At 47.7% G+C, this 25,121-nt stretch overlaps 1 protein-coding gene across 1 annotated transcript in view; it reads left to right on the top strand.

Annotated features, from left to right (window-relative positions):
• Nucleotides 1-25,121, top strand: part of USH2A (usherin) — a 1,656,840-nt gene that overhangs the window by 1,410,349 nt on the left and 221,370 nt on the right. Inside the window, exons 60-61 of the mRNA XM_063919430.1 lie at nt 1,217-1,374; nt 23,411-23,563. Coding sequence (XP_063775500.1) covers nt 1,217-1,374; nt 23,411-23,563 — 311 coding nt within the window. The remainder of the gene's footprint in view (nt 1-1,216; nt 1,375-23,410; nt 23,564-25,121) is intronic.

Raw genomic sequence — 25,121 nt, 5'->3', positions numbered from 1 at the left:
GTCTCCCGCCTCCGCAGGGCAAGTGCCGTGTATGGTCTTTGTGTGGTCTCCCGCCTCCGCAGGGCAAGTGCCGTGTATGGTCTTTGTGTGGTCTCCCGCCTCCGCAGGGCAGGTGCCATGTATGGTCTTTGTGTGGTCTCCCGCCTCCGCAGGGCAAGTGCCGTGTATGGTCTTTGTGTGGTCTCCCGCCTCCGCAGGGCAAGTGCCGTGTATGGTCTTTGTGTGGTCTCCCGCCTCCGCAGGGCAAGTGCCGTGTATGGTCTTTGTGTGGTCTCCCGCCTCCGCAGGGCAAGTGCCGTGTATGGTCTTTGTGTGGTCTCCCGCCTCCGCAGGGCAGGTGCCGTGTATGGTCTTTGTGTGGTCTCCCGCCTCCGCAGGGCAAGTGCCGTGTATGGTCTTTGTGTGGTCTCCTGCCTCCGCAGGGCAGGTGCCGTGTATGGTCTTTGTGTGGTCTCCCGCCTCCGCAGGGCAAGTGCCGTGTATGGTCTTTGTGTGGTCTCCCGCCTCCGCAGGGCAGGTGCCGTGTATGGTCTTTGTGTGGTCTCCCGCCTCCGCAGGGCAAGTGCCGTGTATGGTCTTTGTGTGGTCTCCCGCCTCCGCAGGGCAAGTGCCGTGTATGGTCTTTGTGTGGTCTCCCGCCTCCGCAGGGCAGGTGCCGTGTATGGTCTTTGTGTGGTCTCCCGCCTCCGCAGGGCAAGTGCCGTGTATGGTCTTTGTGTGGTCTCCCGCCTCCGCAGGGCAAGTGCCGTGTATGGTCTTTGTGTGGTCTCCCGCCTCCGCAGGGCAGGTGCCGTGTATGGTCTTTGTGTGGTCTCCCGCCTCCGCAGGGCAAGTGCCGTGTATGGTCTTTGTGTGGTCTCCCGCCTCCGCAGGGCAGGTGCCATGTATGGTCTTTGTGTGGTCTCCCGCCTCCGCAGGGCAAGTGCCGTGTATGGTCTTTGTGTGGTCTCCCGCCTCCGCAGGGCAGGTGCCGTGTATGGTCTTTGTGTGGTCTCCCGCCTCCGCAGGGCAAGTGCCGTGTATGGTCTTTGTGTGGTCTCCCGCCTCCGCAGGGCAAGTGCCGTGTATGGTCTTTGTGTGGTCTCCCGCCTCCGCAGGGCAAGTGCCGTGTATGGTCTTTGTGTGGTCTCCCGCCTCCGCAGGGCAGGTGCCGTGTTCGGTCTTTGTGTGGTCTTTGTAATCTAAGTAGGGTACAATATTTATTTGTCCTATTTAGGTATTTTTACCAGCTGGAAGCCAGAACGGAAGCAGGAAGCAACGTCAGTAATATCTATGTTGTGGAAACGCCCGGTGAGACCCCAGAGAAGATCCCTGTTCCATACAACGTCACTGTACTGGGGCCGGATTCTGTATTTGTGGCTTGGGACGTTCCAGGTAAGGAAATTCTGAATGTTTTGGCTGGAAACATTTTGTTTTAGAACATGTTCTGGGATACAAGTCTGCAAAATATATTATATGTTATTACCCAACTAATGACTAGAAATTGTCATGATACAGCTGTAAATAACCCCAACCATCTGATCACCGACTCCTCCTGTAATAGAGATACCAGACACGTCTGCTTATTGCCAGACCTGAGGCACTGTAGTTACTGTGGGTTCTGCAGTTGTTGGATCAGGAGTATGATTGGCCTGAGCTGAGAACTAGCCTGACTTACCTAAGAACTAGGACACCACACTGTATGATGGGAATAAAGAGAGGTGGGGATATATCTCTGCTATTATCCTCCCTCTCCTTCACACCACACATTCAGCACCTCTCACAAACCTGCCGCTTCCATCTAAAAAATATTTCCAGGATCAGACCCTTTCTGACCCAGGATGCTACTAAGACTCTTATCCACTCACTGGTCATCTCCAGACTGGACTACTGTAATCTCCTCCTGACTGGCCTCCCTGACAATTAACTCTCTCCACTCCAATCTATCCTCAATGCTGCTGCCCGGCTCATCTTCCTCACCAAATGCACTACATCCTTCTCCCCTCTCCTACAAGCCCTTCACTGGCTTCCCTTCCCCTTCAGAATCCATTTCAAGCTTCTCACACTCACTTACATCTCTGACCTTCTCTCCCTTTACTCTCCCACCCGTCCTCTTTGCTCTGCTAATGCACGCCGACTCTCCTGCCTACGGATTACTTCCTCCCACTCCTACCTCCAAGATTTCTCACGTGCTGCTCCCTTTCTCTGGAATTCTCTACCTCTCCCCCTCAGACTCTCCACCTCTCTACAAAACTTCAAACATCTCTCAAGACCCACTTCTTCAACAAACCCAGCCAAATCTCATCCTAACCCTCTGTTCCACGCTCTCTATGTTGTGTCACCCCTGTCTGTCTACCCCTCCCCTTTAGAATGTAAGCTCTCACGAGCAGGGCCCTCTTCCCTCATGTGCTTATCCTTTTCTTACTTTAATAATCTTCATGTCCACCAAATCCAGCAGTCTTCTGCCACCTGATGCTTATTCCAGTGTCATCTGCTGATGTAGTTGTGTTTAGTTACCCTGTACTTGTCCTATATTGTCTTTGTAAGTTGCTGTTTTCCTGTTTTGATTATTTGTTTATGTACTCTTTAATTGGGCGCTGCGGAAACCTTGTGGCACCATATAAATAAAGGGTAATAATAATAATAATAATAAATGAATACATTTGCATTTGCAGATGATACCGCCATTGTGGGCCTCATTAGTAATGGGATGAGACGCCCTGTAGAAGTGAAGTTGCACAACTTCCTAAGTGGTGCAAGAAAAATGATTTGTTCCTAAATTAGATAATTATTGATTTAAGTAGATCTTCTAGGTCAGACCTGAAGCCGTTAATTGATGCTGAAGTGGAGACGATGAGCGATTTATAACTGGTGTCAACTTTTCTGCCCTTATGTCTTGGGCCAGGAATATTTCCTTATTGGTAAAAAATGTGCAGCAACCCTGTTATTTCATTGTGTGCAACACATGTGTCTTGGAGCGGAGGAACTTGGCCAATTTTACATGAGTGTGTTATAGAAAGCGTCCTGACTGCACTACAGCTGGGCTCAGGTCTGCTGAACATGTTACTGGTCTGAGGCTGCCCTCTATTGAAGACATTTATGTTATACATAGTCACAGGTGAAGAGCAGTGCCGTAACTAGGCATTTTAGCGCCGTGTGCAAGAAACGGCATTGGCGCCCCCCCCTCCATGCAAGATAGGGGCAGTGCGCGCCGTAGTCGCGGAAAAAATATATAGGGGCGTGGCTTCATGGGGAAGGGGCGTGGCCACAAAATAATACCAATTCATACTACGGTGCACAGTAGTCTCCATTATTCAAATTACACTGCACAGTAGCGTTACTACACCAGGTAGAGCCCCTTTTACACATTACGGCAGACAGCGTCCCCTTTTTACACATTACGGCAGACAGTCTCCCTTTTTACACATTACGGCAGACAGCGTCCCCCTTTTACACATTATGGCAGACAGTCTCCCTTTTTACACATTACGGCAGACAGAGTCCCCTTTTTACACATTATGGCAGACAGCGTCCCCTTTTTACACATTATGGCAGACAGCGTCCCCTTTTTACACATTACGGCAGACAGCGTCCCCCTTTTACACATTACGGCAGACAGCGTCCCCTTTTTACACATTACGGCAGACAGTCTCCCTTTTTACACATTACGGCAGACAGCGTCCCCCTTTTACACATTACGGCAGACAGTCTCCCTTTTTACACATTACGGCAGACAGCGTCCCCTTTTTACACATTACGGCAGACAGCGTCCCCCTTTCTCTAACGTCCTAGTGGATGCTGGGGACTCCGTCAGGACCATGGGGATTAGCGGCTCCGCAGGAGACAGGGCACAAAAATAAAGCTTTAGGATCAGGTGGTGTGCACTGGCTCCTCCCCCTATGACCCTCCTCCAAGCCTCAGTTAGGTTTTTGTGCCCGTCCGAGCAGGGTGCAATCTAGGTGGCTCTCCTAAAGAGCTGCTTAGAAAAAGTTTTTAGGTTTTTTATTTTCAGTGAGTCCTGCTGGCAACAGGCTCACTGCAACGAGGGACTTAGGGGAGAAGAAGTGAACTCACCTGCGTGCAGGATGGATTGGCTTCTTAGGCTACTGGACACCATTAGCTCCAGAGGGATCGAACACAGGCCCAGCCATGGAGTCCGGTCCCGGAGCCGCGCCGCCGACCCCCTTGCAGATGCCGAAAAGCGAAGAGGTCCAGAAACCGGCGGCAGAAGACTTTTCAGTCTTCATGAGGTAGCGCACAGCACTGCAGCTGTGCGCCATTGTTGTCACACACTTCACACCAGCGGTCACGGAGGGTGCAGGGCGCTGCAGGGGGCGCCCTGGGCAGCAATGAGAATACCTTGTTCTGGCTAAAAAATACATCACATATAGCCCTTGGGGCTATATGGATGTATTTAACCCCTGCCAGGTCTCACAAACTCCGGAGAAGAGCCCGCCGAAATAGGGGGCGGGGCCTATCTCCTCAGCACACAGCGCCATTTTCCTGCTCAGCTCCGCTGCGAGGAAGGCTCCCAGGACTCTCCCCTGCACTGCACTACAGAAACAGGGTAAAAAAGAGAGGGGGGGGCACTTTTTTGGGCGTTTTTTGATATATATTAAGCTGCTATAAGGGAGACAACACTTCTATAGGGTTGTTCCTATATATTTATAGCGCTTGGGTGTGTGCTGGCAAACTCTCCCTCTGTCTCCCCAAAGGGCTAGTGGGGTCCTGTCTTCGATAAGAGCATTCCCTGTGTGTCTGCTGTGTGTCGGTACGTGTGTGTCGACATGTATGAGGACGATGTTGGTGTGGAGGCGGAGCAATTGCCGGTAATGGTGATGTCACCCCCTAGGGAGTCGACACCGGAATGGATGGCTTTATTTATGGAATTACGTGATAATGTCAGCACATTACAAAAATCAGTTGACGACATGAGACGGCCGGAAAACCAGTTAGTACCTGTACAGGCGTCTCAGACACCGTCAGGGGCTGTAAAACGCCCTTTACCTCAGTCGGTCGACACAGACCCAGACACGGACACCGAATCTAGTGTCGACGGTGAAGAAACAAACGTATTTTCCAGTAGGGCCACACGTTATATGATCACGGCAATGAAGGAGGCTTTACATATCTCTGATACTGCATGTACCACAAAAAGGGGTATTATGTGGGGTCTGAAAAAACTACCTGTAGTTTTTCCTGAATCAGACGAATTGAATGAAGTGTGTGATGAAGCGTGGGTTAACCCCGATAGAAAACTGCTAATTTCAAAGAAGTTATTGGCATTATATCCTTTCCCGCCAGAGGTTAGGGCGCGCTGGGAAACACCCCCTAGGGTGGATAAGGCGCTCACACGCTTATCAAAACAAGTGGCGTTACCGTCTCCTGAAACGGCCGCCCTCAAGGATCCAGCAGATAGGAGGCTGGAAACTACCCTGAAAAGTATATACACTCATACTGATGTTATACTGCGACCAGCCATCGCCTCTGCATTGATGTGCAGTGCTGGGGTGGTTTGGTCGGATTCCCTGACTGAAAATATTGATACCCTGGATAGGGACAGTATTTTACTGACTATAGAGCATTTAAAGGATGCATTTCTATATATGCGAGATGCACAGAGGGATATTTGCACTCTGGCATCGAGAGTAAGTGCGATGTCCATATCTGCCAGAAGAAGTTTATGGACGCGACAATGGTCAGGTGATGCGGATTCCAAACGGCATATGGAAGTATTGCCGTATAAGGGGGAGGAATTATTTGGGGTCGGTCTGTCGGATTTGGTGGCCACGGCAACAGCCGGGAAATCCACCTTTTTACCTCAGGTCCCCTCCCAACAGAAAAAGACACCGTCTTTTCAGCCGCAGTCCTTTCGTTCCTATAGGAACAAGCGGGCGAAAGGACAGTCATATTTGCCCCGAGGCAAAGGAAAGGGTAAGAGAGTGCACCAAGCAGCTTCTTCCCAGGAGCAGAAGCCCCCCCCCCGGCTTCTGCAAAGCCCTCAGCATGACGTTGGGGCTTTACAAGCGGACTCAGGGGCGGTGGGGGGTCGACTCAAGAATTTCAGCACACAGTGGGCTCACTCACAGGTGGACCCCTGGATCCTGCAGATAATATCTCAGGGTTACAGGTTGGAATTCGAGAAGTCTCCCCCTCGCCGGTTCCTAAAGTCTGCTCTGCCAACGTCTCCCTCAGACAGGGCGACGGTATTGGAAGCCATTCACAAGCTGTATTCTCAGCAGGTGATAGTCAAGGTACCCCTCCTACAACAGGGAAAGGGGTATTATTCCACACTATTTGTGGTACCGAAGCCGGACGGCTCGGTAAGACCTATTCTAAATCTGAAATCTTTGAACCTGTACATACAAAAATTCAAGTTCAAGATGGAGTCACTCAGAGCAGTGATAGCGAATCTGGAAGAAGGGGACTTTATGGTGTCCCTGGACATCAAGGATGCTTACCTGCATGTCCCAATTTGCCCTTCACATCAAGGGTACCTCAGGTTCGTGGTGCAAAACTGTCATTATCAGTTTCAGACAAATAGTGCTGCAACAGCACGGGTGGATTCTGAATTTTCCAAAATCTCAATTGACCCCGACGATACGTCTGCTGTTCCTGGGAATGATTCTGGACACGGTTCAGAAAAAGGTGTTTCTTCCGGAGGAGAAAGCCAAGGAGTTATCCGAACTTGTCAGGAACCTCCTAAAACCAGGGAAAGTGTCTGTGCATCAATGCACAAGAGTCCTGGGAAAGATGGTGGCTTCTTACGAAGCGATTCCATTCGGCAGATTCCACGCACGAACTTTTCAGTGGGATCTGCTGGACAAATGGTCCGGATCGCATCTGCAGATGCATCAGCGGATAACCTTATCGCCACGGACAAGGGTGTCTCTTCTGTGGTGGTTGCAGAGTGCTCATCTGTTAGAGGGCCGCAGATTCGGCATACAGGACTGGGTCCTGGTGACCACGGATGCCAGTCTGAGAGGCTGGGGAGCGGTCACACAGGGAAGAAACTTCCAGGGAGTATGGTCAAACCTGGAGATGTCTCTTCACATAAATATACTGGAGCTAAGAGCGATTTACAATGCTCTAAGCCTGGCAAAACCCCTGCTTCAGGGTCAGCCGGTGTTGATCCAGTCGGACAACATCACGGCAGTCGCCCACGTAAACAGACAGGGCGGCACAAGAAGCAGGAGAGCAATGGCAGAAGCTGCAAGGATTCTTCGCTGGGCGGAAGATCATGTGATAGCACTGTCAGCAGTGTTCATTCCGGGAGTGGACAACTGGGAAGCAGACTACTCAGCAGACACGATCTACACCCGGGAGAGTGGGGACTTCATCCAGAAGTCTTCCACATGATTGTGAACCGTTGGGAAAAACCAAAGGTGGACATGATGGCGTCTCGCCTCAACAAAAAACTGGACAGGTATTGCGCCAGGTCAAGAGACCCTCAGGCAATAGCTGTGGACGCTCTGGTAACACCGTGGGTGTTCCAGTCAGTGTATGTGTTCCCTCCTCTGCCTCTCATACCAAAAGTACTGAGAATTATACGGCAAAGGGGAGTAAGAACGATACTCGTGGCTCCGGATTGGCCAAGAAGAACTTGGTACCCGGAACTTCAGGAGATGCTCACGGAAGATCCGTGGCCTCTACCTCTAAGACGGGACCTGCTTCAACAGGGACCGTGTCTATTCCAAGACTTACCGCGGCTGCGTTTGACGGCATGGCGGTTGAACGCCGAATTCTAAGGGAAAAAGGCATTCCGGAAGAGGTCATTCCTACACTGGTAAAAGCCAGGAAGGAGGTGACTGCACAACATTATCACCGCATTTGGAGAAAATATGTTGCGTGGTGTGAGGCCAGGAAGGCCCCCACGGAGGAATTTCAATTGGGTCGATTCCTACATTTCCTGCAAACAGGATTGTCTATGGGCCTCAAGTTGGGGTCCATTAAGGTTCAAATTTCGGCCCTGTCGATTTTCTTCCAGAAAGAATTGGCTTCAGTTCCTGAAGTCCAGACTTTTGTAAAAGGAGTACTACATATACAGCCCCCGGTTGTGGCCCCAGTGGCTCCGTGGGACCTTAATGTAGTTTTGGATTTTCTCAAATCCCATTGGTTTGAGCCACTCAAATCGGCGGATTTGAAATATCTTACATGGAAAGTAACCATGCTACTGGCCCTGGCTTCAGCCAGGAGAGTGTCAGAATTGGCGGCTTTATCGTATAAAAGCCCATATCTGATTTTCCATTCGGACAGGGCAGAACTGCGGACGCGTCCTCATTTTCTGCCTAAGGTGGTGTCAGCGTTTTTACCTGAACCAGCCTATTGTGGTGCCTGCGGCTACTAGCGATTTGGAGGATTCCAAGTTGCTGGACGTTGTCAGGGCATTGAAAATATATATTTCAAGGACGGCTGGAGTCAGAAAATCTGACTCGCTGTTTATACTGTATGCACCCAACAAGCTGGGTGCTCCTGCTTCTAAGCAGACGATTGCTCGTTGGATTTGTAGCACAATTCAACTTGCACATTCTGTGGCAGGCCTGCCACAGCCTAAATCTGTCAAGGCCCATTCCACAAGGAAGGTGGGCTCATCCTGGGCGGCTGCCCGAGGGGTCTCGGCATTACAACTCTGCCGAGCAGCTACGTGGTCGGGGGAGAACACGTTTGTAAAATTCTACAAATTTGATACCCTGGCTAAAGAGGACCTGGAGTTCTCTCATTCGGTGCTGCAGAGTCATCCGCACTCTCCCACCCGTTTGGGAGCTTTGGTATAATCCCCATGGTCCTGACGGAGTCCCCAGCATCCACTAGGACGTTAGAGAAAATAAGATTTTACTTACCGATAAATCTATTTCTCGTAGTCCGTAGTGGATGCTGGGCGCCCATCCCAAGTGCGGATTGTCTGCAATACTTGTACATAGTTATTGTTACAAAAAAATCGGGTTGTTATTGTTGTGAGCAGTCTGTTCAGAGGCTCCTACGTTGTCATACTGTTAACTGGGTTCAGATCACAAGTTGTACGGTGTGATTGGTGTGGCTGGTATGAGTCTTACCCGGGATTCAAAATCCTTCCTTATTGTGTACGCTCGTCCGGGCACAGTATCCTAACTGAGGCTTGGAGGAGGGTCATAGGGGGAGGAGCCAGTGCACACCACCTGATCCTAAAGCTTTATTTTTGTGCCCTGTCTCCTGCGGAGCCGCTAATCCCCATGGTCCTGACGGAGTCCCCAGCATCCACTACGGACTACGAGAAATAGATTTATCGGTAAGTAAAATCTTATTTTTACACTTTACGGCAGACAGCGTCCCCTTTTTACACATTACGGCAGACAGTCTCCCTTTTTACACATTACGGCAGACAGCGTCCCCCTTTTACACATTATGGCAGACAGTCTCCCTTTTTACACATTACGGCAGACAGAGTCCCCTTTTTACACATTATGGCAGACAGCGTCCCCTTTTTACACATTATGGCAGACAGCGTCCCCCTTTTACACATTACGGCAGACAGCGTCCCCTTTTTACACATTACGGCAGACAGTCTCCCTTTTTACACATTACGGCAGACAGCGTCCCCCTTTTACACATTACGGCAGACAGTCTCCCTTTTTACACATTACGGCAGACAGCGTCCCCCTTTTACACATTACGGCAGACAGTCTCCCTTTTTACACATTACGGCAGACAGCGTCCCCTTTTACACATTACGGCAGACAGTCTCCCTTTTTACACATTATGGCAGACAGCGTCCACCTTTTACACATTACGGCAGACAGCGTCCCCTTTTTACACATTACGGCAGACAGCGTCCCCCTTTTTACACATTACGGCAGACAGCGTCCCCCTTTTCACACATTACGGCAGACAGCGTCCCTTTTTTACACATTACGGCAGACAGCGTCCCCCTTTTTACACATTACGGCAGACAGAGTCTACTTTTTACACATTATGGCAGACAGAGTCTACTTTTTACACATTATGGCAGACAGCGTCCCCTTTTTTACACATTACGGCAGACAGCGTCCCCTTTTTACACATTACGGCAGACAGTCTCCCTTTTTACACATTACGGCAGACAGCGTCCCCCTTTTACACAATACGGCAGACAGTCTCCCTTTTTACACATTACGGCAGACAGAGTCCCCTTTTTACACATTACGGCAGACAGCGTCCCCCTTTTACACATTACGGCAAACAGCGTCCCCCTTTTACACATTACGGCAGACAGCGTCCCCTTTTTACACATTACGGCAGACAGCATCCCCTTTGTACACATTACGGCAGACAGTCTCCCTTTTTACACATTACGGCAGACAGCGTCCCCCTTTTACACATTACGGCAGACAGTCTCCCTTTTTACACATTACGGCAGACAGAGTCCCCCTTTTACACATTATGGCAGACAGCGTTCCCTTTTTACACATTACGGCAGATAGCGTCCCCCTTTTACACATTACGGCAGACAGCGTCCCCTTTTTACACATTACGGCAGTCTCCCTTTTTACACATTACAGCAGACAGCGTCCCCCTTTTACACATTACGGCAGACAGTCTCCCTTTTTACACATTACGGCAGACAGCGTCCCCCTTTTACACATTATGGCAGACAGCGTCCCCCTTTTACACATTACAGCAGACAGCGTCCCCTTTTTACACATTACGGCAGACAGTCTCCCTTTTTACACATTACAGCAGACAGCGTCCCCCTTTTACACATTACGGCAGACAGTCTCCCTTTTTACACATTACGGCAGACAGCGTCCCCCTTTTACACATTACGGTAAACAGTCTCCCTTTTTACACATTACGGCAGACAGCATCCCCTTTTACACATTACGGCAGACAGTCTCCCTTTTTACACATTACGGCAGACAGCTTCCCCCTTTTACACATTACGGCAGACAGCGTCCCCTTTTACACATTACGGCAGACAGCGCCCCCCTTTTTACACATTACGGCAGACAGCGTCCCCCTTTTTACACATTACGGCAGACAGCGTCCCCTTTTTACACATTACGGCAGACAGCGTCCCCCTTTTTACACATTACGGCAGACAGAGTCTACTTTTTACACATTATGGCAGACAGCGTCCCCTTTTTTGCACATTACGGCAGACAGCGTCCCCTTTTTACACATTACGGCAGACAGCGTCCCCTTTTTACACTACGGCAGACAGCGTCCCCTTTTTACACATTACGTCAGACAGCGTCTCCTTTTACACATTACGGCAGACAGTCTCCCTTTTTACACATTACGGCAGACAGCGTCCCCCTTTTACACATTACGGTAGACAGCGTCCCCTTTTTACACATTACGGCAGACAGCGTTCCCCTTTTTTCACATTACGGCAGACAGCGTCCCCTTTTTTACACATTACGGCAGACAGCGTCCCCCTTTTTACACATTACGGCAGACAGAGTCCCCTTTTTACACATTATGGCAGACAGCATCCCCTTTTTTACACATTACGGCAGACAGCGTCCCCTTTTTACACATTACGGCAGACAGCATCCCCTTTTTACACATTACGGCAGACAGTCTCCCTTTTTACACATTACAGCAGACAGTCTCCCTTTTTACACATTGCGGCAGACAGCGTCCCCCTTTTACACATTACGGTAGACAGCCTCCCTTTTTACACATTACGGCAGACAGCGTCCCCTTTTTACACATTACGGCAGACAGCATCCCCTTTTTACACATTACGGCAGACAGTCTCCCTTTTTACACATTACAGCAGACAGCGTCCCCCTTTTACACATTACGGCAGACAGTCTCCCTTTTTACACATTGCGGCAGACAGCGTCCCCCTTTTACACATTACGGTAGACAGCCTCCCTTTTTACACATTACGGCAGACAGCGTCCCCTTTTACACATTACGGCAGACAGTCTCCCTTTTTACACATTACGGCAGACAGCTTCCCCCTTTTACACATTACGGCAGACAGCGTCCCCTTTTACACATTACGGCAGACAGCGCCCCCCTTTTTACACATTACGGCAGACAGCGTCCCCCTTTTTACACATTACGGCAGACAGCGTCCCCTTTTTACACATTACGGCAGACAGCGTCCCCCTTTTTACACATTACGGCAGACAGAGTCTACTTTTTACACATTATGGCAGACAGCGTCCCCTTTTTTGCACATTACGGCAGACAGCGTCCCCTTTTTACACATTACGGCAGACAGCGTCCCCTTTTTACACTACGGCAGACAGCGTCCCCTTTTTACACATTACGTCAGACAGCGTCTCCTTTTACACATTACGGCAGACAGTCTCCCTTTTTACACATTACGGCAGACAGCGTCCCCCTTTTACACATTACGGCAGACAGCGTCCCCTTTTTACACATTACGGCAGACAGCGTCCCCTTTTTGCACATTACGGCAGACAGCGTCCCCCTTTTTACACATTATGGCAGACATCGTCCCCTTTTTTACACATTACGGCAGCCAGCGTCCCCCTTTTTACACATTGATGCTGACAGAATAGATAGAGAAATAGAGAGGGAGAGAGAGAGAGAGAGAGAGAGAGAGACTTACCATCTCTCCCCGCTGGCAGTCAGGCTCCTCGTGCTAACAGATTCCTTGGTGCAGGCAGCGGAGAAGGAGGAGGAGGGAGGGGGACTGGATCCGCAGCAGCGCTATGTAATTGGTAGTAGCTCCGCTGCAGCAGTCCCCTCTCCTTCCGTATTGGCTGCCCGCCGCCGCTGTGAATGCTGGGATGAAGGAACCGCTCCTTCCCAGCGCGGCGCACACAGCAGAGGCGGCATGTAATTAGTCAATTTGACTCATTACATGCCGCTGGCCGTTGCGCCCTCAGGGCAACTGCGCTGTGTGCCAGGCACACCTGGCACACACGTAGTTACGGCCCTGGTGAAGAGCATTATTAGGGATTGTATCCACCCCAATTAGGGTTACCACCTTTACCTAAAATTACAATCATTTACTCAGATTTCAGGCCGCCTATTTACATGCCATCAGCTCCAGCCACCATGATCTGGAGACAAATTTCACTATTGCGCATGCGCGGCCGACCGTTTTGGCTGCAATTTTTGCCGCAGCTGCTGCGCCGACGCGGGACTCTGGAAAGGTAAGTATAACATGGGTACAGTGACTGCGGTGTGGGTCCCCCTGAAGCCAGGGGCCCGTGTGGGATGTACTAAAGGGAAAATGGGAACCCAGGGGCCCGTGTGGGATGTCCTAAAGGGAAAATGGGATTCGACAGGATGTACTAAAGGGAAAATACGGTAAACCCACCGTTTTCAGGGATTTTACAGCATTTTCATATGTACTAAGACCCAGCCGCCGGGTTTTCGCAGCCAAGGGTATCACCATCTTTTGATGGCAATACCCTATAGAAGCCTATGGGCTTCTTACCGCTGGCTACCGCATCCCTCTGCCGCCCCGCGCCGCTCACGCCTTCCCCCTCCCCCTGGAATACCTGTGTGCAGGCAGCCCTGGTCCCGGAACCCAAACTCCTCCTCCCCCTAGCAACACAGCCGGAGGTCCTTCCAGCTGCAGGGAGGAGGAGCACGGGACTCAAGTCTGCCTGCTTGCCGGTGCGAGACCCCAGGGAGGTGACGGAGACCTTCTGACAGGTATCGCGGGGGTCTCTGTCACCGCATTGCATTGTTAATCGCTAATGTTAGTACATATGCAATTGGCATCCCTGCGGTGGGCGGCGATGTATTTGAATACATCCCGCCCCTTGCACCCATTATAGAAACGCCAATGCATCTGCTCCACATTACTATTACAACCCCGATACACCCATTTACATGCCATGTGCTCCACATTGCTATCAGAGCCCCCACATGTATCTTTACATGCAGTCAGAGCCCCCACATGTAACTATCAATACATGCAGTCAGAGCCCCCACATGTATCTTTTACATGCAGTCAGAGCCCCACATGTATCTTTACATGCAGTCAGAGCCCCCACATGTATCTTTACATGCAGTCAGAGCCCCCACATGTATCTTTACATGCAGTCACAGCCCCCACATGTATCTTTACATGCAGTCAGAGCCCCCACATGTATCTTTACATGCAGTCAGAGCCCCCACATGTATCTTAACATGCAGTCAGAGCCCCCACATGTATCTTTACATGCAGTCAGAGCCCCCACATGTATCTTTACATGCAGTCAGAGCCCCCACATGTATCTTTCTTAACATGCAGTCAGAGCCCCCACATGTCCTCTTACATGCCTTCAGCTCCACATTGCAATCAGAGCTCTCATGTCCCTTTGTATGGCAGAGCACTGCTAATCTAAAACTTTCTTGGAACAAACTGTGGGGAAAAAACATACCCAAGAACCACACACAAGATCCCTATCTACTAAATAATCAAATTTTACATTATTTTATATTTATACTATTTTATATGCTGCAATGTAAATAGCATGTTTGGCAGGCCTCACACAACATACGTTTTAAAATTATTTAACATCTGTCACGCTAAAAACACACGTATGCATTTGTCTGTGGATCAGTATATTTAAAATGTTGTACAGATTAGAACCAAAGAATATTTACATTATGATATCCATATACAAGGCAGATAGGCAAGCTCGTATGTTGTGCCGCACTGTACAGTGTCCTCCAGTACCAGTACTGTATGTAATATATGCAGGAATACTGAAGAATAGAAATAGTTCTCTAGTCCTTTATACACCATTACCAGCTAGTTGTTATTTTTATTATTATTATTATTCTGCTGATGCATTATGCTTTGAACATCCAGCCTAATATTGCTAAGACATTATAAATAAATGTTGGGTCACTTATCAGAGAAAGGGTGGTATTCAATTAGCCCCCGGAGAGACATCTGGAGTAAAAACTCCCGATGTATCTTCGGGTTTTGCGGTCGGCCTATTCGATTTGACCGGCCGTAAAAAAGTGCATTTTCACCCGAAAATACACAGGTTCAGTGAAACCTGTGTGTTTTCGGGTGAAATAGCCCAGTTTTCGGATGAAAACGGGGCTGTTATCGGGAATTTCGCTTCGTCTGCCGGAGGCAGGTGAAACAAAATCCCCGATAAGCCGCGGCATGAGCCGGTATATCGGGGCTGATTAGATAGCAACCCCCCCCCCCCCCCAAAGTATTACAGGTTGAGTATCCCATATCCAAATATTCCGAAATACGGATTATTCCGAAATACAGAATTTTTTGAGTGAGAGTGAAATAGTGAAACCTTTGTTTTCTGATGGCTCAGTGTACACAAACTTTGTTTAATACACAAAGTTATTAAAAATATTGGCTAAAATTACCTTCAGGCTGTGTGTATAAGGTGTATATGCAACATAAATGCATTCTGTGCCTAGACTTAGGTCCCATCACCATGATATCTCATTATGGTATGCAATTATTCCAAAATACGGAAAAATCCGATATCCAAAATACCTCTGGTCCCAAGCATTTTGGATAAGGGAGACTCAACCTGTATTGTGTTACAAGCTGCCACACACTGAGGAACTACTTTTGCTCGCTGGACAGTGTACAAAATCCCTGCGTGATGAAGGACTTACATTCTGATTCCTCGGTCCATAAGACCTTCTTTTAGTAACCCATTGGCTATGCCTTCTGGCCCAGACGTGCCTCTCTATCATTGCTGCAGAATAACTGTAAGTTATTTGCACATAACTGCGTCCCTGCAAAGGTCTTTCTTTATAACTAATTATTATTCGGTTTTTGCTAAGCTAACCTTTCCCGCTGACCTTTGCACCTGTTCAGTTAATTCAACGGATTTAAAGTGCTTAAATTGCAATAAAAACTGGAAAAACAGGGATGTTCTGGAACTCATAACCATTAGTGTACAACTGTACATACACCCATATAATAGATGTCCGGGTACCTAATCGGATTACCAGAACTACCCTTGGTGCCATATAGTATGGATAATTGTCGTCCTACCTTACTGTTACAGTATGTTGTGATTTCCCTGTTCTTTAATTAAAATGAAGACAATAATTAAAGTAAAACATAACTTAGCATGAAACCTATTATTCCATCTTCTCAGTGATCTTGAAAACATATTAGAATGTTATAAAGGAAACACAATGGGCAGGACACACATGAAGAATAAAGTATAGCGATTTCAGAGACGGAGTAAAATCCCAAGACAACTAGAGCCGCAATCTTTTCTTAATAATAAATAATGGAACGGTTGTGACGTCCCATCAGAGCGCTCAGGTGGATTGGTAGCGACACATAATAATAAATAGGTCTTATTGCATCGCTCTGGTAAGACGCTTAATGGCTTTGTGTCCCTCTAATATTTATCATGCAAACCCACAGAATACCCAGTGTCTGAGACCCCGTCCCTAAGGTATGAATATTTAATGGATGGAATCGGTGGATTAACCTAAGCGGGTAGGTGACGGAGCAATGAAGAGACACAGGTTATACAACCTCTGAGCCAATCACATAAATCCATCCAGCGAAATGGACGCCGACATTATACTGTTTGCGGTGACGACGAGAAACTGATATATTTGGGTTCTATGTATCGTATCAGTGGGAATAAATATTGCAGCATTAGTAATATTAGGTGAATGGTAGTAAAAACATCCCTATTACCTTTCTTTATTCATGTCCTGTAGTCGATTCGATCAGAAGTATTAACGGCTCATTATAAACAAATTCCTAGTATACGCAAGTGTACCTGGCCAATAAAGCTGATTCTTATTAGGGTGTTTTGCCTACAGCAAGAGGTGCAATTTTCATGATTCCTTTTCAAAGTGCGCTACTTACACACAAGTGTATATATTTTGCCAGCTTCTGTCTCTCTTTGTGTGTGTGTGTGTGTGTGTGTGTGTGTGTGTGTGTGTGTGTGTGTGTGTGTGTAAGCCCTCACTCACTCACTCACTCACTCACTCACTCACTGACTCATTCACTTAGTCAGTCACTCAGTCAGTCAGTCAGTCAGTCACTCACTCACTCACTCACTCACTCACTCACTCACTCACTCATTCACTGATTCTCCTACTTCCCGATATGTTAGGAAGCTGAAATGTAACACAGGTATTCTTCAGGTGGGAAATAGGAAAACGACATAATTAGAATTTTAATAAACCTCCCCTAAGGGATATCATTACCGACGCGTAGCTTGCGTTGTGGGAACGATAACGCCCAAACAGACAATCGGATTCAAATTTGTATTGCACCTCCAATGTGTAGAATTTAATAAACTACAAAGACGTCTCATACAGTATATATATATATATATATATATATATATATATATATAAACTTGTATTCTACTTTTAATGGTATTTTAAAAGGGTACTCTCCTTACACAACAATCAGTCCTCTTCTACTCACAGCATGAATACATTAGACTCAGCGTAACACAAAGACCTAAGTACACAGCCTAATTCACTTTTAATCCAATGCAAGTTGCATTCATCTTTTAGCGGCATTACATTTTACCCGTGTATAATTTCTTTAGAATCTCCTCAATCCCCTAATGTTAAGAATATTCTTTCAGGATAAAAGCAAAATTAAAATTCTATTAAATCATCGGTTGTGTACGGGATATATGCTTGAAAGCCCTTACTGCCTACTATCAAAATAGGCCGAATATTCTGTACCGCATACAAGACGCCACCATCCAGCCTTGAAGGTTTTTTTTTTTTTTTAGTTTTTAATTTTTTTACTGTTTCACTTTAATAATTTAGGTCCCCGGCGCCCTGACAAATTGTACTTCAGTTATTGCTGGAGAAAACATTTATTGAGACATGTCCCCAATTCTCACCAAGAGAGAGAGAGGTGGTGAAATATCAACTATTTATTTGTACGGATAATAATGAATTTCTGATTGTATTGTAAGTTCATAAATGTTAAATAAACTATCAGCGTTGAGTTGTAAATTATGGAGAGGCGCTGTGCTGGGAATATTAACACTCTAGAACCTTGTTCTTTAGTCAACACGAAAATCTGTTGTGGCAGCTTGTCATTATGCTCATGGTAACTCTGACACCAAATAACAAAACTGCCATTTGCACTTAAGATAAATTGGTTCATATGCTCTTCCTCGTGCCGTTTCATCCGACCAGATAAAAATGAAACATAAAATATAACGAAGGCTGCTGGCTTTATAGTCCCACTTTAACAAATGGTAAGTGGTGCCGTGACGCTGCTCCCATCACCCCTTGCTGTCTGTGTGATGTAAAGATTACAGAGGGCTCTGCACCTTCAGACGACTAAATTGTTCTTTTGTACAGTGTATGACTTTCCGCAGCTTGTGCTAGGAACATTGTGCTGCATTTACACACTTGCACGGGATGCTCCGTAGCGCAAAGGAAGACTTAGGCACGTGTATTGAGTTGCGCAAGTGCGCCTAGATTCCGCATAGGGGAGGAACAGGCGGATGGGAGGAGGTAGTGGTATGAAGACGTTCTTAGCACTAATAGAAGGATGCAGTGTACACCAGAGAGCCTTTATGTACGATGCATAACATTTCACATTATAGAGAGAGGAAATACACTGACCACTGTCGTCCAGATTCTGCCCTCAGTATCCATATACTGCCTGTAATAGTCTAGATTCTGCCCTCAGTACCCATATACTGCCTGTAGCAGTCCAGATTCTGCCCTCAGTATCCATATACTGCCTGTAGCAGTCCAGATTCAGCCCTCAGTACCCATATACTGCCTGTAGCAGTCCAGATTCTGCCCTCAGTACCCATATACTGCCTGTAGCAGTCCAGATTCTGCCCTCAGTATCCATATACTGCCTGTAATAGTCTAGATTCTGCCCTCAGTACCCATATACTGCCTGTAACAGTCCAGATTCTGCCCTCAGTACCCATATACTGCCTGTAACAGTCCAGATTCTGTCCTCAGTATCCATATACTGCCTGTAGCAGTCCAGATTCAGCCCTCAGTACCCATATACTGCCTGTAGCAGTCCAGATTCTGCCCTCAGTACCAATATAGTGCATGTAATAGTCTAGATTCTGCCCTCAGTACCCATATACTGCCTGTAGCAGTCCAGATTCTGCCCTCAGTACCTATATACTGCCTGTAGCAGTCCAGATTCTGCCCTCAGTACCCATATAGTGCCTGTAATAGTCTAGATTCTGCCCTCAGTACCCATATACTGCCTGTAGCAGTCCAGATTTGCCCTCAGTACCCATATACTGCCTGTAGCAGTCCAGATTCTGCCCTCAGTACCCATATAGTGCCTGTAATAGTCTAGATTCTGCCCTCAGTACCCATATACTGCCTGTAGCAGTCCAGATTCTGCCCTCAGTACCCATATACTGCCTGTAACAGTCCAGGTTCTGCCCTCAGTACCCATATACTGCCTGTAACAGTCCAGATTCTGCCCTCAGTACCCATATACTGCCTGTAACAGTCCAGATTCTGCCCTCAGTACCCATATATTGCCTGTAATAGTCCAGGTTGTGCCCTAAGTACCCATATACTGCCTGTAACAGTCCAAATTATTCTCTCAGTACCCATATACTGCCTGTAGCAGTCCAGGTTCTGCCCTCAGTACCCATATACTGCCTGTAGCAGTCCAGGTTCTGCCCTCAGTACCAATATACTGCCTGTAGCAGTCCAGGTTCTGCCCTCAGTACCCATATACTGCCTGTAGCAGTCCAGATTCTGCCCTCAGTACCCATATACTGCCTGTTACAGTCCAGGCTCTGCCCTCAGTACCCATATACTGCCTGTAACAGTCCAGGTTCTGCCCTCTGTACCAATATACTGCCTGTAGCAGTCCAGGTTCTGCCCTCAGTACCCACATACTGCCTGTAACAGTCCAGATTCTGCCCTCAGTACCCATATACTGCCTGTAACAGTCCAGGTTCTGCACTCAATACCCATATACTGCCTGTAACAGTCCAGATTCTGCCCTCAGTACCCATATATTGCCTGTAATAGTCCAGATTCTGCCCTCAGTACCCATATACTGCCTGTAACAGTCCAGGGTCTGCCCCAGTACCCATATACTGCCTGTAACTGTCCAGGTTCTGCCATCAGTACCCATATACTGCCTGTAATAGTCCAGATTCTGCCCTCAGCACCCATATACTGCCTGTAACAATCCAGGTTCTGCCCCAGTACCCATATACTGCCTGTAACAGTCGAGGTTCTGCCTCAGTACCCATATACTGCCTGTAATAGTCCAGGTTCTGCACTCAGTACCCATATACTGCCTGTAGCAGTCCAGATTCTGCCCTCAGTACCCATATACTGCCTGTAACAGTCTAGGTTCTGCTCACAGTATCCATATACTGCCTGTAACAGTCCAGGTTCTGTCCTCAGAACCTATATACTGCCTGTAACAGTCCAGATTCTGCCCTCAGCGCCCATATACTGCCTGTAACAGTCCAGGTTCTGCCCCAGTACCCATATACTGCCTGTAACAGTCCAGGTTCTGTCCTCAGTACCTATATACTGCCTGTAACAGTCCAGATTCTGCCCTCAGTATTCATATACTGCCTGTGACAATCCAGGTTCTGCCCTCAGTACCCATATACTGCCTGTAACAGTCCAAGTTCTTCTCTCAGTACCCATATACTGCCTGTAACAGTCCAGGTTCTGCCCTCAGTACCCATATACTGCCTGTAAAAGTCCAGGTTCTGCCCTCAGTACCCATATACTGCCTGTAGCAGTCCAGGATCTGCCCTCGGTACCCACATACTGCCTGTAACAGTCCAGATTCTGCCCTCAGTACCCATATACTGCCTGTAGCAGTCCAGGTTCTGCCCTCAGTACCCATATACTGCCTGTAGCAGTCCAGGTTCTGCCCTCAGTACCCATATAGTGCCTGTAATAGTCCAGGTTCTTCTCTCAGTACCCATATACTGCCTGTAACAGTCCAGGTTCTGTTCTCAGTACCCATATACTGCCTGTAGCAGTCCAGGTTCTTCTCTCAGTACCCGTATACTGCCTGTAACAGTCCAGGTTCTGCTCTCAGTACCCATATACTGCCTTTAGCAGTCCAGGTTCTTCTCTCAGTACCCATATACTGCCTGTAACAGTCCAGGTTCTTCTCTCAGTACCCATATACTGCCTGTAACAGTCCAGGTTCTTCCCTCAGTACCCATATACTGCCTGTAACAGTCCAGGTTCTGCCCTCAGTACCCATATAGTGCCTGTAACAGTCCAGGATCTGCCCTCAGTACCCAAATACTGCCTGTAACAGTCCAGATTCTGCCCTCAGTACCCATATACTGCCTGTAGCAGTCCAGGTTCTGCCCTCAGTACCCATATACTGCCTGTAGCAGTCCAGGTTCTGCCCTCAGTACCCATATACTGCCTGTAACAGTCCAGGTTCTGCCCTCAGTACCCATTTAGTGCCTGTAGCAGTCCAGGTTCTTCTCTCAGTACCCATATACTGCCTGTAACAGTCCAGATTCTACCCTCAGTACCCATATACTGCATGTAACAGTCCAGATTCTTCCCTCAGTACCCATATACTGCCTGTAACAGTCCAGGTTCTGCTCTCAGTACCCATATACTGCCTGTAGCAGTCCAGGTTCTTCTCTCAGTACCCATATACTGCCTGTAACAGTCCAGATTCTACCCTCAGTACCCATATAGTGCCTGTAACAGTCCAGGTTCTGCCCTCAGTACCCATATACTGCCTGTAACAGTCCAGGTTCTGCACTCAGTACCCATATACTGCCTGTAACAGTCCAGATTCTGCCCTCAGTACCCATATATTGCCTGTAATAGTCCAGATTCTGCCCTCAGTACCCATATACTGCCTGTAACAGTCCAGGGTCTGCCCCAGTACCCATATACTGCCTGTAACTGTCCAGGTTCTGCCATAAGTACCCATATACTGCCTGTAATAGTCCAGATTCTGCCCTCAGCACCCATATACTGCCTGTAACAATCCAGGTTCTGCCCCAGTACCCATATACTGCCTGTAATAGTCGAGGTTCTGCCTCAGTACCCATATACTGCCTGTAATAGTCCAGGTTCTGCACTCAGTACCCATATACTGCCTGTAGCAGTCCAGATTCTGCCCTCAGTACCCATATACTGCCTGTAACAGTCTAGGTTCTGCTCACAGTATCCATATACTGCCTGTAACAGTCCAGGTTCTGTCCTCAGTACCTATATACTGCCTGTAACAGTCCAGATTCTGCCCTCAGCGCCCATATACTGCCTGTAACAGTCCAGGTTCTGCCCCAGTACCCATATACTGCCTGTAACAGTCCAGGTTCTGTCCTCAGTACCTATATACTGCCTGTAACAGTCCAGATTCTGCCCTCAGTATTCATATACTGCCTGTGACAATCCAGGTTCTGCCCTCAGTACCCATATACTGCCTGTAACAGTCCAAGTTCTTCTCTCAGTACCCATATACTGCCTGTAACAGTCCAGGTTCTGCCCTCAGTACCCATATACTGCCTGTAAAAGTCCAGGTTCTGCCCTCAGTACCCATATACTGCCTGTAGCAGTCCAGGATCTGCCCTCAGTACCCACATACTGCCTGTAACAGTCCAGATTCTGCCCTCAGTACCCATATACTGCCTGTAGCAGTCCAGGTTCTGCCCTCAGTACCCATATACTGCCTGTAGCAGTCCAGGTTCTGCCCTCAGTACCCATATAGTGCCTGTAATAGTCCAGGTTCTTCTCTCAGTACCCATATACTGCCTGTAACAGTCCAGGTTCTGTTCTCAGTACCCATATACTGCCTGTAGCAGTCCAGGTTCTTCTCTCAGTACCCGTATACTGCCTGTAACAGTCCAGGTTCTGCCCTCAGTACCCATATAGTGCCTGTAATAGTCCAGGTTCTTCTCTCAATACCCATATACTGCCTGTAACAGTCCAGGTTCTGTTCTCAGTACCCATATACTGCCTGTAGCAGTCCAGGTTCTTCTCTCAGTACCCACATACTGCCTGTAACAGTCCAGATTCTGCCCTCAGTACCCATATACTGCCTGTAGCAGTCCAGGTTCTGCCCTCAGTACCCATATACTGCCTGTAGCAGTCCAGGTTCTGCCCTCAGTACCCATATACTGCCTGTAACAGTCCAGGTTCTGCCCTCAGCACCCATATACTGCCTGTAACAGTCCAGATTCTACCCTCAGCACCCATATACTGCCTGTAACAGTCCAGATTCTACCCTCAGTACCCATATACAGTACTGCCTGTAGCAGTCTATTACATAGTTGTGGCCTAGGAGAAATCAGTGTCTCTTTCGTGGATCAGGCTTCTCGTGTCTCTGACCAGGCGTCACCTACAATACCATGCGGTCTGTCCTGTCTTGTAGTATGTACCAGTAAAAGGAGGGATGTATTACTACCAGGGGGTAAATGTAACGGGCCGCTAGTTGCAGGTGTCTGCGAGTTAGTTTTAGTTCCTAGATTTAAGGACACCCAGTGATAACATTTTATCATTTTTTAAAATTTAAATTCAAAGTTCCCTTTTTTTGTGTTCTGCCCTGTACCAGGTGTGTATAATCCCAGCATGCCCCTGGAGTATAACATCTTGCTGAATGCGGGTTGTATGGACGTTCACCCAGCCGGAGGGAAACAGTTCATCATTTTGGAAGACCTGATCCCTGGGGCTCAGTATTACATCCGGGTACAAGCTTGTCAGAATGGTAAGACAGCAAGTTTCTGAAACCCGTCGGCATACGGTTGACGTATTGGGCAGCATGGTTGGTACTGGTAAGCATTGCTGCCTCATGGCACTTGGGTCATGAGCACAATTCCCAGCCATGGCCGATCTGTGTGACAATAAATAATTATCTTGTGTAGGATGTTTTACAGGAACTGCTACAGATGTGTCGTCATACCTTATTGCTGCAATCGCGACAAACATCCCCCCGCGTGCCCCTCGCGTGCCAGGTGCCACATCTGTAGCGATAACACAAATGCAGAAACAAGACTTGGAAGGACATGTACTAAGCAGTGATAAAAGTGGGGAAGTCAGCCAGTGGAGAAGTTGCACATGTCAACCAATCAGCAGCTCTGTATACTGTTATTTTATGCTAATTATAAATGTTACGTCAATACTGATTGGTCGCCATGGGCAACTTCTCCACTGGCTCACTTCTCCGCTCTTATCACTGCTTAGTAAATGTCCCCCTTAGTCTGGTGTGATTTAACATTGCAAATAACTTCAGATGAGGTATCGGGCAGACTTATCAATGGGCGATAATCCTTAAAGCCACCTGTACAGGAAAGAGTTACCACTGCCGTCAGCAACATTTGCCGGCCTCCACTGGTGACATTCCCCCCAAGTGTCCATTCTGTGATACTTGGGGGGAGGTGTATCAAACCTGCTAAAGAATGAGCAAGTGTATATAAATGGAGAAATTGCCCATAGAAACCAATCAGCGTATACCTATCAATTATACAATGTACTTTATAGATGATAACGACTGTAGAAGCACATTCATTGCTACGGGCAACTTCTCCACCTGTACACTTCCCCGTCCTTAAAAGGCTTGGTACATCTCTCCCATGTCAGGATGATGATAACAGATGAGAATCATAAAACAAATTGTTTATTCCATGTTTGTTTAACCACTTAACTAGCATGGTCAGATTTCATGCGACTGCGCCCCCCCCCCCCCCCCCCTGTCCCCCCCGTTTTCGATGAGTAGATCCGTTCTGCAGCTGTGCATAATATAATATTTAAATATTTAGAAAAATACATTTTAAACTTTATTGAATAAAATAAATTTTAAAAAACAATGTTTTTAACAGTTTTGAAGGGAAAAATCATCAGTTAAGTGTTAAGGTTTGTTGATATTTTTTAAATAATTTGTATAATAATTTGTTAAAACTGAGAGTTCTCATTTGGGCTTTCAGTTCAGCAGAAGGCGCCGGGTAGCTGGATCACAGCACCTTACACTATCAGAAGTTTTTTTTTGTCAGCACCCCTAGGCCAAAATGTTCTTCTTAAGAAATTTTGAAGAAAAACAATATGAAATGAAGTAAATTGTGTTTATATGTCATCGTTAGGTCAGTTGTGTGGTGAGGGACAGGAGCCGCTTCTGTTTGTCCTCATATTTTTATGTTTGGCAGCCGCTGGCGCTGGTTTTGTCTGTATCATTGACCGTACACAATTTGATTTGGTCCTTGACCACCAACCCAGGACACCCCTGCAAGTGGCCCTGCGGTACCTAGTTTGGGAAATACTGGCATATACTC

The sequence above is a fragment of the Pseudophryne corroboree genome, chromosome 4 (genome assembly GCF_028390025.1).
Source record: "Pseudophryne corroboree isolate aPseCor3 chromosome 4, aPseCor3.hap2, whole genome shotgun sequence".
Lineage (NCBI taxonomy): Eukaryota > Metazoa > Chordata > Amphibia > Anura > Myobatrachidae > Pseudophryne > Pseudophryne corroboree.
Note: the sequence above shows the minus strand (reverse complement) of the source record. Positions and strands in the feature narration are given on the sequence as shown.